The sequence below is a fragment of the Miniopterus natalensis genome, chromosome 18, assembly GCF_054644295.1.
Source record: "Miniopterus natalensis isolate mMinNat1 chromosome 18, mMinNat1.hap1, whole genome shotgun sequence".
NCBI lineage: Eukaryota > Metazoa > Chordata > Mammalia > Chiroptera > Miniopteridae > Miniopterus > Miniopterus natalensis.
In genome coordinates, this window is record NC_142098.1 from 22,445,442 (window position 1) to 22,462,582 (window position 17,141).

A 17,141-nucleotide genomic window follows, 5' to 3' on the forward strand; every position below is an offset into this window, starting at 1 on the left:
AGACTGTGCTGAGGAGCACCCAGGAGGACCTGGCAGCCTCCTGGAAAGGGGGGCACGGAAGAGGCGGGGCGGAGCCCAGCAGGCAGCTGCGGGTTCAAGAGAGGGTTCCCGGGCTCAGGTCGGTTCTTATAAAATCCCTAAACTGCACCTGAAGCAGAGCTGAAAGCAATCGTTTACTGTATGAAAGCCAGTCGGGAGAGAAAGATGCCCCAGAACCATCCCAACAAAAACAGATCATGATGCGTTATTCTGAGAAATTCCTAATGACTCATAATTAATAAAAGTAATTAATAATGAATAGGTTTTAAATGAAATTCAATATAGGGTACTAGAGATTTGGAAAAGACTCCTTCACAAAGGCCACCTTTTATCGTTCCAGAATTAAAAAAAAAAAATTGTCATGGAAAACAGGATCCATACAATTACTTACTTAGAAGAAGATACACTAAGTATTTCATTACATACATCAAATAAAAAGAGCTTGTTTAGGGAAATTAACATAGTAGACTTAAAATTATAAATAATCTTTAAAATATTTGTTTTGCTAAACTTTTATTCATAGTATTAATAGGTTATCCTTTAAAAAATAACTTGTAGAGAGAGAAAGAAGATTAGTGGTTTCCTAGCTGGGGGGATGGGGCTTCTGATGACAGGGGCTAAGGAGTGTGGATCTTTTGGGGGTAATGAAATGTTCTAAAATTGACTCTAACAGTTATACAATGCGGTGACCATATCCAAAGCCATCGAATAGTTCCCTTCAGATGGCTGAATTGTATGGTATGTGAATTATATCTCAATAAGGCTGTTTGAAAGAACCACCAAAAAACCCCAGTATTTTAAAAATGTATTGTTTTTTTAAGAAAATGCTTTACTTTTAAGATCAAAATGCACATGATGTGCTCACCCTCCCTTTATTTTTTAAAGTACATATTTAATGTTTACAACTCCCTTGTTTCCTTCAGATTTTTATTCAAACGCCACCTCCTTAGTGAGCATGCAATGACCATCCTACTTAAAATTTCCAACCTAACCCCACTCCTGCCTCAACTCTACTGTCTTCACAACACTTACTAGCGTCTGTCATAGCATATATTTTACTTATTTGTTCATTGTTTATCCCCCCAAGAGAATGCAGATATTTTTATCTATTTTGTTGCTCCCTCTCCCTCTCTCTGTGACTTCTCACAATACAATGTTGCAATGTGTGGGCTTAATAATATTTGTTAAATGAAATTGTAAGATTTCCTTTATCAAGTAGCAATCAGAAAGCTTAGAGTAATTGCTCCCAGTTTGATTGAATCATATGTGTCTCAGTAAATACACTCAAATTCTTCGGTAAATAAGTAGAAACAGGGGAGATAGAAGAGAGAGGAAAAGAGTGTGAGGGCAGAATAAACAGGTGGAGAGGCTTTAGGAAAACTAAATAAAGGAAACCCAAGGAAAGAAAAGAAATTATAAAAATCAAAATGAAAAGCCCTTCTTAATGGTGGAGGACCATCAGGCCCAGCAGAGCTCACAAAATCACGTTATGCGATTATCTGCTAACACGGGATTGATCTGCACTCTTTTTAATGGTTTGTGTGTAGTCTGCCAAACGGAACAGGACTCTGTCAAACGGAAGAGAAATGAAACAGATCGCCAGTCAATATCTTTTTCCAGTCTGAGGATATAACTTCTGCAAAGCTATTTACTGCCTACATGCGCCTTTGATTATTTAATGCATTCTGGGCGGCTGCGATTTCTCAGGCAGCTGGACGCGTCCACGGAGACAAAAATGAAGAAAAGAGTGTCAGTGACAAGAAGTTCTTAGGACAACAAACAGAACTATCTTTTCTGATTGTGTAAGTTTGGGGGATGCCTGGTTAGACATGAAATCTCAACACGGTGAGTTACCTGAGAAGAAATATTTAATAAAACAGGTGGAAAAATTTATTGAAATGCCAAAGAAATAAAAATACCACCTTGTTCGGATTAATGAACTAAGAGCAGAAATGTAGATCTCGCTTGAAACAACTCTTTTAACTGCTTGTAAAATGTATGTATTCATTTTAGTGCATCACGCCCAATTTCAGGGAAGGTTAATACCAATGCCCAGCACTGACAGGCACCCTTGTTAAGCTACTGACCTTTAATGATAATTATTACCGAAATTATTCAGTCAAAAAGGAAATCACCGACAATGTGGAAAAACCTGCTTGGCCCAGAACTTTCCACGGCAACATTCTAAACCAGAAGATAAAAGAGCACAGTCCACAGGTTTCCGTGAGAAAGAAAATGTATCCAGCCTATTTTTTTTTTTTTCTTTTGAGTGTTAAGGCAACAGGCAGACATCCCCAAAATCAGAACTTTGAGAATCAAGCACATACAAGCCCTTTTGGTTGGAAATGAAACCCTATTTCATAAGACATCTAGAAAAGCCGTGGAAGGAAATGTCCAGAATAGGCAAGTCTGCAGAGATCAAATGATTCACTAAAGCTGGGACGGGGTAAGAGGAGAAAGGCGAATGTCTGCTAAATGGGTCCAAGTGTTTGGGGGGACAACGGAAATGTTCTAAAATTGACTGTGGTGATGTCTGCACAGTGCTGTATAATATACTAAAATAATTAAATATACGAAAATCTGATTGGCTTGTATACTTCAAACGGGTGAGTGGTAGGTCGTGTGAGTTATATCTCAATAGAGCTGTTACCAAAAAAACAATGTAAAGTTAAACCAGCCAAGTCTGGTTTAGAGTTTTGAGGCAATGATATTCTCAAGCATGTGCCGACTCAGGAAATGCAACACTCTTGGGTCTTTCTGGGAGAAACAAATTGAAAATATCAACTACCTGACAATGCAATTCAAGAAGAAATAAATCAAAATAAAAATCATTCAAGAATGGAGAAGCTCTGATGACAGGACCAGTGGTTAACACTAAAAAATAAACAACTAAACGAATAATAGCAAAACTAGCAAAAACTGGAAGGCAGGGGAGGGAAAAGAAGAGGGGACAAATGAGTGCTAATTTTCCCAGTTTTTGGAATAAATCAATACTGTCTAAATTTTAAAAATTAGTTTAATATAAAACCTGGTGACTCTATAACTTTTGGAAAATGTAATAATTTTTTAAAAATTTTTGAGGGATCACTCAATCTGAATATATATTTATTAGATATATAAATAATATAAAGCAATTCTTTTAGCTTCATTTCAGCTTCTTCCTTCTTTCTCAATTTCAATGAATACAGTTTTAGAAATTTATTTCCAAATCTCTTTTTTTACTTTCCTGTCCAGGGCAGTGTCCTCAACCTGGAGCAGTTCTGCACCCCAGCAGACATCTGGAATCTTCAGAAGATAAATTTTGTTGTCCCGACTGGGGGAATGGGGCTACTGCACCTAGCGGGGGGAGGCCAGGAATTCTGCTAAGCGCCTACAGTGCGGAGGAATGGCCCAGCCGTAACGAGGAATTGCCCGGCCCGAAGGGCAAGGCTGGGAAACCCTGCCCCAGAGACACCGAGCAACGTCTGGGATGAGACTCACTGTGTTAATCAGTGTTTCTGAGTTGCGTGATGCTTGGTGGTTATTACACTCTCTTCTTTGAGATTTCTGTATATCTTAAAGTTTTATAATGATTATATATCAATCAAAACACGAATGTTTAATATTTAAAGCAATAATTAGAGGTATGTATATGTATAAAATTGTCAAGAAAGGATATTACTGTAGTCCTGAGAACTATTAGGATTCCTAAGCTCAAAATAATGGACATCTTTTGAAAGTGTTAGAATGAACTTTTGTTCCCTCACATATGTGAAATTTCTTACATATAAATCATTAGTAACACAGGTTTTCTAAAGAACAGAAAACAAAACAGCAGAATAGGCCACAAAATATATCTTCTCTAAGAAAAAAGTGTTTCGGTTTTATAAAGGCACTATCTTATTTAGAAAGTAAAAAGCAAAAAGTGTCAACATGAACTAAACTCGTGCAGGTATTTGAAAGCACTTTCACTGCCACAGGCTCAAGTGCACTGATGAGAAATGGCTCAGCTGAAACAAGGCGCTCTGTGTACTACTGTGTGAATTTTTAATCAGATAAGTCTTTCAATATAACCCACTCCTTTCATTAAAAATCTATATTTGAAAGCTGTGGGACATTTACACCTTGGATTACTATGCAGCTGTAAAAAAGAAGGATCACTTACCCTTTGGGACAGCCTGGATAGATCTGGAGAATATTATACTAAGTGAAATAAGACAAGTATTACACGATCTCAATCATATGTGGAATCTAATAAACAAAATAAACTGATGAACAAAATAGATCCAGAGACATAGAAGCATGGAACAGGCAGGAATCTCAAAGGGAAGGCGGGGGTGGGGGAGCGGGTGGGGAGAGATTAACCAAAGAACATAGATGCATAAATGCGTAACCCATGGACACTGACAATAGTGCGGGGAAGGCCTGGGGGTGGGGCGGATGTGGGGTGGAGGGGGTCAATGGGAAAAAAGGGGATATCTGTAATACTTCCAACAATAAAGATAAATTTTATAAAAAAAATTTTTAAATAAAAGTAATAAAATATTTAAATGCAAAGGTAAATTTTATGGTAGCATAAAACAGGCCATGTTGAGAATGTTCTTCAAAATATAACTCTTTAATGGGTGCAAAGTTTCTGTTTGGAATGAAGAAAAAGTTCCAGAAATGGAAAATGGTGATGGTGGCACAGCAACATGAATGTACGTAATACCACTGAACTGCGTGCTCAAAAAGGATTTAAATGCTAAGTTTTATGTTACATATATTTTATCACAAGAAAAACGCAGTGACATATTTAAAAAGTCTTTACTTGCATATCATTTCATTGCTTAAACAATCAAAAACGTACGCCTGTCTCTCATGAGCAACTCACAAGCTATAGGTTTCTCGAGCTGTATGTGATACATCAACCTCCTTCGTTCACAAAAAACTGCTATTTATTGATTGTCTTTCATGTAACAGGTAATGTACTAGGTACCAGGAACACAATAATAAATGAACAATGCATCTGCTCCTGAGAAGTTCGAAAATAATGAGAAGTCAGGATGAGAAATAGGTCTCTGGAATATGCTCCACATTCTTTGAAAGGGTAGGACTAAGCATTCGAGAGACCAGGAGAAGGCTTCGCGGAGGCAGGTTTGAATCTGGGTGACAGTTTTCAGCAAGGGGACTGGGAGATTTTGCAGATGAAGGAAAACAAGTGAAGAGGAAATGAAGCCAGATGCTATCAGTGAGCTTTCTCTGTGCTCTGGGGCCTGCAGAAGGAGAGGGTAATCCCTGTAGGTGTCTTCCTGATGGATGTTCAAAAACATTTAACCCTGTGTGCCAGCACTGGACTTCTACTAGTTCCCCTTAGCATTTGGGGAGAGCTCCGAAGATACTCTACATACAGCGGGCATGCTCTCCGGGTAATTTTTATGCATGCTAAAGTTGAGGAATTGCTGGGTACCTCAAAAATGAAGATGTCCCCGCTGCTCCTGGGAGAGGGGAGTAGAAAAGAAAGTTCAGGAGAGAGCTCTCCTAGTTATAACCTACATATTTATAAGTCAAATTACTTAGAATTTTCCATATTCCTAAAAAAATAATTCATCAAGGATAATATTTATTAAGTTTGACATCTGCAGCACAACTTTAAAGGCAGCTTTATCATTCATATCTGTTGGAGTTTAGGTAAAACGCCTAATGATGTTATCAGTGACTTCTGACATCAAACAATAATAGCAGCAGTAATACTGAATTTCAGAACTACCTATGTTTATTTTAAAAATGAAAAGAAAGGACTTGGAAAAAGATAATACCCATTAATTAGAAGTAAGCTCATGCCTGGTACCTGTTAAGTCTCATACCCATTTTTGTTTATGTGTCCTGCTTTCTCAAGGCTTCTGTCTTCTTTCCCAGAAAAACAGGCTTGATATAAAAATTTCAACATCTCTAGTTTGTGCAATGAAACCAAAATATTATTTTTTTATTCTCATCTTTCCATTTTTCTTTTCGAATCTAAAAATTCCTTGTCTCAGTGAAGGGTACTAGCATCCTTACTGTAGCAATGAAGGGTACTAGCAGCTTTACTGAAATCAGAAAGCTGGAGGTCATCCTCACACCCTTTCAGCCTCAACTTCCATCTAAATCCACTGAATGTCCCCCTCTCACTGAGCCTCTTCTTTAAGCCCATGCCAACCACTGCTTCGTGCAAGCCCAAGCCCATTTTCCTTGTCTGACGTCAAAGGTTATTTCGTTGGTCTTCAGGTTTATAACTGGTCTTTGTGCTTTCCTTTGGATCGTGAAGATTAAGCTATTTCTCAGCCTTGAATTATTCAATGTCCCAGTCCTAATGCCTTCTGCATAATGTCCACATACCTTTCTTCTGTTTATAAGGCCCACAGTGCTTGATCCCGTATCTAGAAGCCCCCATATATCTACACAGTCTGTCTCACTTGGAAAGAAAAAAAGAAATGTGCCTAGAGTATTTCATCTTCAGGGGGGCAGATTCTCCATAGAGAAAGGGGGGCATACATTTCTCTGCAGCCACTGCTCTTCTTACCAAAAAACTTTTTAAAAGCCCTTCACACAGAAACAGTTCTACAACCTCATGTGAGGATGAGCCTCAGACCTAAAACAGATGCAGGAGACAAGAAGGCCAAGGAAAGCGCTCGATTACTGTCTTCTCAATAAGTCTCTGAGTTCTCAATAAGTCTCTGAGATTAATTAGCAGGTCTCTAAATATTTCAACTATTTGTAAATTCTCACTCCTAATGTTACCCTCCCCCTGTATCTCCATGATCACAAATGGTTAATGTTCTAGTTCCCCAGCCTCAGCACTACTGACACCGAGGACCGGATAATCTCTGTTGTAGAGATTATCGGCTGCCCTGTGCACTGTAGGTTATTTAGCAGCATTTCTGGCCTCTCCCTCCAGATGCAAGTAGCATTCAACTCCCCTACTCGCCCACATGTGACAGCCCAAAATGTCCCCCTAAATTGCCAAGCGTTTACTGAGGGGGAAAATCATCCCGGATGGAGAACCACTGCTCTAAGTGAAAAGGTGCTGTTTCCTTAAATTTATGGCAGGAAGTTTTTGAGAAAGAAACCCTAAGGGATTTAGTAGTGACCTCAATCAAAGCAGACCCATTTCCCAGGGACTGTGGCAAATGAAAATAAGGGGGGTGGAGGAAGCCGGCCTGGGCTCCTGAAGGGTTAAGATCAGAGCTAGCAGCGAAAAGTGCATGTGATATATAAAACAATTTCTCTATAGTCACGAGGTTGCACTGCCCTGAATGCATCTGAGTTTACAATCTCATCTCTTTGCACATAATTTTTCTCTCAATGAAATATCCTGTGTCATCTTCATGCGACTGTGTAAGGCCTACTGGCAGGACAGGACGTTGGGCTGATAAAGATTAGCGACGGTTGGTATAATGGCAGACAGTTTTTTTACAATGTATATATAAATTTTTATAGCCCAGTATCATCTTTGCTTTTTAACTAAGCAACTTTGGCTATGTATCTCCATAAATCCACTGAATTGTCAGATCATCTCTTCTTCTGTTGAGCGCCCAGAATAAAATTTTATTTTAGTGCATGCTTTTAAAGTAAATAAATATTTCTTCTATTTCCACTTTAAGTTTGGGAAAAACTAAAAGCTTAAATAATTAATGCATCAGTCTCTATAGATCTAACTGATTTCAGGAAGCTTATAAAGGGATACATATACTCATTTCATCCCCTGCTGAAAATATATCTTTTCTGTGCAACTATATTTGAATTTTTAAACTCTGGTTTAGAGTGTTAATACACTGAATATAGACAACAGCAAGTCCCACTGAGTTAGAGTAAACACACACACACACGGAAAAAAATGAGATTAAAAATTGAAATATGTTTGATATATCGTCATTCGATTCTATTTCTAACCCACCCTCCCCACCCCCCCCAAGCCCCACAACAGGAAACTAACACACTATCGTTAACAATTTTGTACAGCGCTAGGGCTTTCCTGTATGGATAAGAGCATGTGGAAACTGAGGGGTGCTGGAATGTGTTCACGAACCAGTCGTGGAGATGCTCAGTGGTTTCCTTCTCTCGGATCTTAAGGTTTACCATTCCAGCATTTACGACAGAGCTTTGCACTTGAGAGAGGTATTTTATTTGTGGAGCGACTAAAAGACTATTTCAGACATTACTTACGAGGTTTCACAATAAAGGCCTGATTAATTATGTTATGATAGAAGCATGATTCATAAGTGACATCACTTTCCTCACATAAGCCACCACTTACGGTCTCCCCGGCAGAGCAGAGGCCCCAGCTTATAAGCTGCTTCCGAATGCGGCCGCCCTGTGTCTGTGATCACGATCTTAGTCACTGGCAGATGTTCTTTATAGGACAGGAAGCCGGTGTCATTGGTCCTAAAAAATAGTAACGACGGAATTCTTAAAATTACTCTGATTAGCATAATTATCAAATAAACAATAGGCCTTATTGCATTTCAAAGCCAAGATGTTCTGAGCTAAATTTGCACACACGAGAGTAAGGATCAAATTGCTCATCCGAGCAAATCAAAATATGGCAACATTTAAATTTCTCTCGCACGCAGATTAGAGTTGGTGACTTTTAAATTCAGTTGGCCATTTTCTCCCTGAAAATTGAACGGTGAACCCACTAACACTTAGTATAATGACCGATGCTGCATTTTTAGGTCTACCATTTTGATGTTTGTTTCTTCCCCCCGCATACGATGCCTTGCATTTCTGACCCCCTTTTCCGTCCTCCTCTTGGTTTGCACCAAATTTTTTTATTTCATTTTGTTTTCTTTATTCACTTTTTAGCTCTAAGTCTTGTTATTGTATTTTAATATTTTCTCTACTGATTACAAAATGCATCCTTAATTTATTACAGTCTACTTAGATTTTATGTTGTATTATTTAATATAAAATGCCAGAAGCTTACTACAGAGTAATTTCTTTAACACTCCCCTCCCAACACACACGTGGACCTGTTCTTTGTGCTACTGTCGTAATACATTTAAATCCAGATGTTACAAATTTTATAACTCAACAGTAAATTCTCACTTCTTGTTTGTTAAGAGGAGAATTTCTATTTACTGACACAGTCACAATTTCTAGTTTCTTTATTCCTTCCAGAAGCTCTGAGTTTTCATCTGGTGTCCTTCTCGTAGCCTGAAGAATATGTTAGTACCTCTGATGGTGCAGCTCTGTTGGCAACAAATTCTCTCGGCACTTACTCTGAGAACTTCATTCTACCTTCATTTTGACATTTATTTTGTTTAAAAAAAAAAAGTCCAGGTCCGCACTGCTTTTCCTTTCAACACATTGACAATATCATTCCCTGAACTCTGACTTGTGTTTTGATGAGAGGCCACCTTCATTGGTACCCTAGTCCCCTGTCTGGAAGGTGTTCCGCCAGATCCACCCACCCTGGCTACTTTCAAAACATTTCCCATCAAGTTTTTAGCCATCTGAACAATAAGCCCAAGTGTACGCTTCTCTGTTTCTATTCTGCTTGATATCCTCTGAGCTTCTGGAGCTCGTACATTGAAGTTGTGTTAGTTATCTATTATAAAGGAACAAATTGCCCAAAAACTTAGTGACTTAAAACAGCACCGTTTATGATCTGCGTCCTAGTCAGGACTCTGGGCATCGCTTAAAGGGATCCTCGGGCTCAGGGTCTCTCCCAAGACTACAGCCAACGTTTTGGGGAGGCCTGCAGCCCTCAGTGCCTGCCCGGGGGCACCAGCCTCCAAGCCCGCGGGGCGGCTGCTGCCAGTAGTCTTTGTCGGTTGTTGGCCTGTCACTCGCTGGCTGCTGGCTGCTGGCTGAAGGCCACTCTCGACTCTGCCACATGGGCCTCTCCCCAGGACGGATCACGACATGACAGCTGCTGTATCCGAACCGGAAGGCTACTAGAGTCAGAGAGAGAGGCGCGAGCAAGTCCGAAGGCACGGTCCTCTGTGATCTAACCTCAGAAGGGATGTCTCGTCACCTTTACGATATTCTACCCATTGGAGGCGAGACACAAGTCCAGGTGACCCTCAAGAGAGGAAAGTACACCGGGAGGTGAGTAACAGGCAGTGTGGGTCACCGCCGGGGGCCGCCTTGCCACCACAGACGTTTATGAAACAAAACTGAGCAATTGTCAGCCATTGTTTCATCAAATATATTTTTGCCTCATTTTTATTTCTTATCATTCTGGGGCTCCAATTTCTTGCCCATTAAATCACTGATATTTTTCCAAAGGTCACGAAAGTTTTGCTAATTTTTTTCAATCTTTCTGTTGTTGTTCCTGTGTTCTTCAGATTCAATAGCTTCCATTGATCTGTCTTCAGGTTCACTGAAGATTTCTTCTGCGATCTCCTCAGTTGGAAAGTCCATCCAATGCATTTTTCACTTCAGATGTACTTTCCTATTCTAGAATTTCTATTTGCTCCTTTCATATGCTTTTCATTTATCTGCTTAGCTTACCCTCTGTTCACTTGTGATTATTTTTATCAACGTTGTTGGGCATGTTTATAATGGTTGCCTTAAAGTTTTTGCTTGCTAATCAAACATGTGTCCCAGTGTCTGTTTCTAATAACTGCTTCTATTTTCTAGACTTCCAATACAGTTTACTCTTTAAAAAAAAAAAAAAAATCTTTATTGATTTCAGAGAGAGGAAGGGAGAGGGAGAGAGAGAGAGATGGAAACATCAATGATGAGAGAGTCATTGATCGGCTGCCTCCTACAGGCCCCCGACTGGGGATCGAGCCCGCAACCCGGGCATGTGCCCTGACGGGGAATCGAACCTTGATCTCCTGGATCCCAGGCGCAAGCTCAACCGCTGAGCCATGCCCGGCCGGGCTACTCTTTTTTTGAATATGCAATCACTGTTCCGTTGTTCTGGACATTATGGGTGATACCGTAGAGACTCTGGATTCTGTTACTGTTCTGAAGACTTCGTTTTTGTTTTCACAGGCAGTTAAATCACAACTGTATCACAATAAGTCATTAGGATGGGCCTATGTCAGTTTTGCTCTTAGTTTTCAACCATAGTCTTTGCTGTAAAGACACAGACCTTCTGTTATTTCTGTGGAAAGCTGAGAGGTTTACAAAGTTCATCCCAATGAGTGAGACTTAAACTCCACATTCTGTGTCTCCTCTGGTAGTTGCTACTGAAATCTTTGTGTAGCTTGTTCAGTTTTCCAGCTATATCCCTTCTGCTCAGTTCCTAGACATTTCCTCTGTGCATGTGCAATTCAGGGGACAGCCGAGGACCTGAGGGGGGCTGATATGGTGGACTGCCCCCAGGAGGTTTTCTTCTATCTGGGATTTCCATTCTCCCCTCAATATCCAGCCATTCTGGCAGCCCCAAAATCTGTGCTCTAGCTCCCCCCACCCCTAAAATATAGTATTCTCTTTGAGTTCTAGCCACCACATATCATGTGGTCTGATTAGCTCCCTCATAAAAAAGGCATAAAAATATACATCTCATCCACTTGGGTTCCCGTCTTCCAGGGTCGAAGGCTCCCAACCATAGCAGTTTCCACCTACATTTGGTTGTTCACCACTTACTTCAAGTAGTTGTTTTTATAAATAGTTTTTCTGGGATTATACATGGTCTCTGGGGAAAGTTACTTCTATGCAAGCTACGTCACCATGAGCAGAATTTAATATAAAAAGTTTCAAAATCTTATGTTTGGAAATTATTTTTGATGGATAATATGTTATGGAGGTATTGGAGAGTTATTGGTGATTATGTTAGTTTTTTCCTTCTGCTACATATTGCTATGAACATTTTATGCACATTTTCAAATAAATATTACTGTGTAGGTGTTTTTTTGTGAAGGCAGTAAGAAGAAAAAAAAGTACAAACTTTTAAAGACTAGAGTTTGAGCAAGAGAGACAATATTCTTTATACAAAACATGTAACAGTAAAATGCAATCATGACACCATACAGATGCCCCCTTCTAGGGTATTCCAAAAGGATCTCTCTCTTTTAATATAACATAGTCTTGATGTTTGCCAAATAAATCAGTGAAATATCATCTGATTCAAAATGCGAGCTCAATGAACAATGAACTGATTACTGAAATTAATGTACATTCTGTAACCAAATTAATCATATTTATGCCAGATCGACTATTAGTATTTTTAAAAATAATTCTTATGTGCAGATCCAGGTGCACAGCAATGTAACATACATATGGTATGTTGAAACATGAACATGGCAATTAAAAAATATTTTCACTTCACAAATAAAATCAATGTACCACTCCAACTCTAGTGAAAAATATAATAAATGTTTAAGTTTTCAAAGGAAAACACATACTTTAGACTTTTCTTCTATTTAGCGAATATTTTAAAATGTTACAGGTCTCCTCTTTCAAAATATGATAAACATCAGGACATTAGTTCTTTGTGGCATGGTTTGTCCTTTAAACAAATAAAAAAGCTACATGTTTATAACTGCGGGAAATTCCAAGTTTACATTTTTAAAGGTTTTAGAGGCCACTTATTGAGGAAATGTGCTTTAGTAATTACTGGCTGTAAATATATTTTGAGAATAATAGAATGCTTAATTACACTTAATTTCAATGAGAATGATAATTGACTTACAATGAAGAGGAAACATGAACCAGATGCCTCTTTCATCATAGTACAAAAATAAAATGTACATGACTAAACAATCCATTACCAAAAAAATTAAAATAAAAAGACACTGATCTTAACATTTAGGACTCAGACTGATTGTAACACATTTCATCAAAACACACCTGCCTCTAATTTCTTCGCTGTGCTAACTTGTTCAGTATCTACCTAGCTCTACATATTTTGAGTGATCCATTAAAAAAACACACTTTATTTTGCAAAAGGAAATCATATGGAAATCACCATTCATTCCGGTCAGCATCGCAGTTGCAGTAATACTGAGAATCAACGCAGTTCCCCTCTAGTCCACAAGCACATTTTTGAGGATCAGGCAAAGAACCTCCCCAGTATGTTTGTGTTTCATTGGTTCTTCCAACCCACCAGCTCAGGGGGGTTCCATCTGAAAGACAAATGCGCAAAATGTGACATCTGCTTTACGCCCCACTGCCTTCCATCCCAGTGTAATTCCCTTCCTTCCCAAATCATTAAAAAAAGAGAAAAACAAAGACTGATTTAATGTAGTGATAGTCAAAACATTGTAATTGATGACATTTCATGAAGAAAGCTTTTTAAAAAATATTTTATTTAAACTTAAATGATTGATATATTTTTCTTTGAGCAGAAAAGACAGCAACTCGTATGTGATTCAGGCATGACAGTAAAAATGTGTTGAGAACAGCTCACATATGTAATTTCTTTGAAAATAATTTTTGAAACAAGTTGGCATAAAAATATAAACCAAAGTAATTATCAGAAATAAAATTGATCTGAGATAATAAAATACCCATTAAAACATTATAGAGCCTGGCTGGGCGTGGCTCAGCGGTTGAGCATCGACCTAGGATCCAGGCCATCGCAGCTTGAGTCCCGGTCAGGGCACAGGCCTGGGTTGCGGGCTTGGTCCCCAGTCGGGGGGCATGCGGGAGGCAGCTGATCAATGACTCTCTCATTAATGTTTCTCTCCTCTCTCTCTCTCTCTCTCCCCTCCCCTCTCCCTTCTTCTGAAATCAACAAAGATATATTTAAAAAAACAAAACATAAAAACATAGAATGTTACATGAAGTCAATGATTTATCTCAACATATGTATTAGCTAAAATATAGTAGCTGGTTATTAAACACTGAACATGGTACGGCCCTCCTTTGTCATGATTTAAGACTTATTTGGAAGTATGTTTTTTTTCTTTCATTTAATGGCTTGGCTATTTATTTGGAACTATAGAATCACACCAAAAGATCTCAGTGCCTGAGGCAAACACTGCATTTGAAAACCAAGTTTCCCTTAATCAAATGCATTTCCACCTATGATGAATGTTCGGCTACCAGCCCCTTCTCAGAGTTCAAACTAAACCTGATGTCAAGGAACTAGAGTAAAAAATAGACAGAGCAGTTAGGTGGGATTTTGAGAAAAGGAGGTAAAGCATGAGGGCAAATAGAGAGAGAGAGGGAGAGAGGGAGGGAGGGAGGGAGGGAGGGAGGGAGGGAGGGAGGGAGGGAGGGAATGGCGGGGGGATTGCAGTCATTGGAGAATCACATGAGAAGACTGAGATCAAGTCGGTCAGCTACTTGAAGGTGCCTGATCATTTTTCCATTGACTTTCAAATCTTTTAAGTTATCATCGGCCCCACTACAAATCTGGAACTCTTACTAATTTCTCCCTTACTTGCAAATGCCAACGCTCATTATAACTTACTGTTACACAGGACCTCTCTCCCAGCATTACTATCCATCTGAGATCAGCCATGCCAAAAAGCAACGAGTGACCAAAAAGCTTGTGCTGTGCATAAAGACATTAACTATCAAGAATCTTCATTTTTAAAGTTGTACAATTAATTCATCAACAAGGTGAAACCTATTTGAAACATTTACCAGGTATATCCAATATACTTCTTAAAAAGCATTATGTGTTCATTTTTAATGAGTGAATAATATTTTTACCTCTAAATGTCCTACCTTCCCTATAAAGTAGAAACCACTGAATGTTTTAGTGATACCAAATACCTTTGGTTCCATCCAAGACTTCTGAAAAGAATGAGACGTTTTAAAGCAGGGCTGGGGAACTCTTTTTTTGCCAAGGGCCATCTGGATATGTATAACATCATTCATGGGCCATACAAAATCATCAACTTAAAAATTAGCTCCGGAAAAAGCTCCCTGAATTTCGAGTCCCGCCTGAGGTTGCCTTGGCAGGGCCAGACCAAATGATTTCACAGGCCTCATACAGCCCTCGGGCTAGATGTTCCCCACCCCTGCTCTAAAGGGAGAAAACACAAAACCAAAACCAGAACTTAGGAGTGGACTGGTTATTAAAAGTAGAATACATGTATGAGAAAGAGTTAAGATATTTTTCTGATTCCTACTGAGCTACTAAATCAACTGGGTTTCCAGCAGCCTATTTTAATTTTCAATTATGCCCAGAGGCTCACTGTCAACAATCCATGAAAAAGAGTCACACAGAATAGTCACTTTCAAAAAACTAAGTCATATTTTTATTAGCTCTTTTCCACAATAAAACAAACTGTATGTGTCGCCTGCCCTTTAGAAGGGTAAACACTGTGAATTCACCAAGTGTTGGAATGAAGCCCTGTTCTGTACAGTCATCAGATTAAGGCCAGGAAGGGGCTCAAAGGCAATCAAGGCTTTGAACAAAGCTCAGTGTAAATTCACCTTGGTTCTTTTCTTCAGGCAACAGAACTTCTGTGGCTTCCAGACTTTGACATGTTTGCAGAATGCACAAGGGACACACCCTCAGCGGTCATATGCCACTGCCTGGCAGAATTAAAGTCGTCGGGAGCTGGTTAAAGAAGCCATACTGTGCAACGTGTGTAGGGGGAGAGAGGCCTCAGTTTACTTACCTTGCTTATTGACAAGCCGAGACTTCTTGCAATAGTAGGTCAGCTCCTGTTCACAGTGCTCCGCGTGGTGGATTGTGGCCTGGAGCTGCTCCAGGCTGGCCCCATACTCGAAAAACCCAGCATAGGGGTTCCCTGGGTTAGTATTTCTCACTCTCGTTAACTCAGAGCCATTGTGCTGAATGATAGTCCATGCAGTTTCTTGGATGCAGAAATGGGGGAAGAAAGAGAGGAGACCATCACTAGTCTGCAAAAGTTAAAATAAATAAAGAAAATCAAAATCACCTTTTATCTAAGTCAAATTTTTCCAGTCATAAACCTCTCTGAGAGGCAGAAAAAACACAAATGGGCTCCTACAATATAATAAATAAATATATAAATTGTTTTTGGAAAAAAGTGATCCTATCCCCTGAAATTTATATGACTGCCATGCATTTGCAGTGATTTTTGTTTTCCTTTTTCATATAATTTAGTCAGACAATATTTATGGTGAAGAATATTAAGAAAACTGACTATGAAATTTTTGTGGTATATTTCATTTCATCAAATCTGGTACTCCACTTTTTAAAGATGTATCATTATTTTATTTTCCTTAAGGGAAGAAAAAAATACTGCCTATTATAATTGTAAACATTATGGAGTGTTGATACACCCTAAATTCAGAGATGTTACAATGTGGAAAGAAAGACATTATTTTGTAAAATATTTTGAAATACATAATGTAAGCAATGTCTTTTGTAGTCTTAAAAATCATTCATGTTACCTGCAAAAAAAAAAGTCAAAATGTTATGGCTTGTATATATATTTCTCTCCTCAGACAACATTCAATTATGAGTATACGTCTATTTCATTTAAATCAAATTTGACATGTTCATATTGGCATGGTGTGATCTGCGTCGTCGTGAAGTGCAACAGGAAGCCACTCCTTTGAACTGAACTTGTCTGATTCAGCACCAGCAACTCAACTAACACGCATACAAAACACTAGAGCTACCACTATTAACACCTGAAAATGTCTGCAAACGTTTCCATCATTCTGATTAGCAAAAGTATTTAGATGTAATAAAAACCCTCCACTGTTTATAACAGAAGATAGGCATAATGTATCTATCCTTCAGCAAGACTTCATATTATATTTACTGTGATATATGCAGCCACAGGAACAGATTAATCAAAAGTTCTCTGATTTAATAGGTAAGAAACAGATTGGAAGTTGTCAAAACCTTGGTATATATGTGCTGTTAAGTCACATAACTCTCTGTACTTCAGAGGCGTGTTCCAAATTAGAGAGAAACAGTAGGTAGAACTCACTGCCCCCCCGCCCCAGCTAACACAGTCACACGGTTCAACAGCCAAGCCAAGATCAGGAGGTGGACTTTGAGAAATTTCACTCCGGCCCTCTCCTCGTCATCAGAAGTTTGAACAGAGAGGCCTGCTAAATAAATGACCTGGGACACACATCTGACAGCCTCACTGCCTTGCATGTATGGATCATCATTTTCCTCTGAAACGATAGCTGTTACTTTTATTTCTGCCCTGCATTTCAGCTCACAATATAGCTTTCTCCATAAAATATGTTCCTTGAGGACATGATCTACAAGCTGGTAATAGATTAGATCTGTTATGATCTAT

The 17,141-nt window shown here is 39.0% G+C and overlaps 1 protein-coding gene across 4 annotated transcripts in view; it reads right to left on the bottom strand.

The window, feature by feature from the left end:
* CNTNAP4 (contactin associated protein family member 4) overlaps positions 1 to 17,141 on the bottom strand; it is a 308,626-nt gene that overhangs the window by 134,754 nt on the left and 156,731 nt on the right. For all 4 annotated transcript variants that reach the window (XM_087827286.1, XM_087827285.1, XM_087827284.1 and 1 more), the window contains exons 13-15: positions 15,513 to 15,710; positions 12,902 to 13,058; positions 8,294 to 8,421 (exon numbers count right to left, since the gene is read on the bottom strand). In XM_087827286.1, the coding sequence (XP_087683412.1) occupies positions 8,294 to 8,421; positions 12,902 to 13,058; positions 15,513 to 15,710 (483 nt within the window). The remainder of the gene's footprint in view (positions 1 to 8,293; positions 8,422 to 12,901; positions 13,059 to 15,512; positions 15,711 to 17,141) is intronic.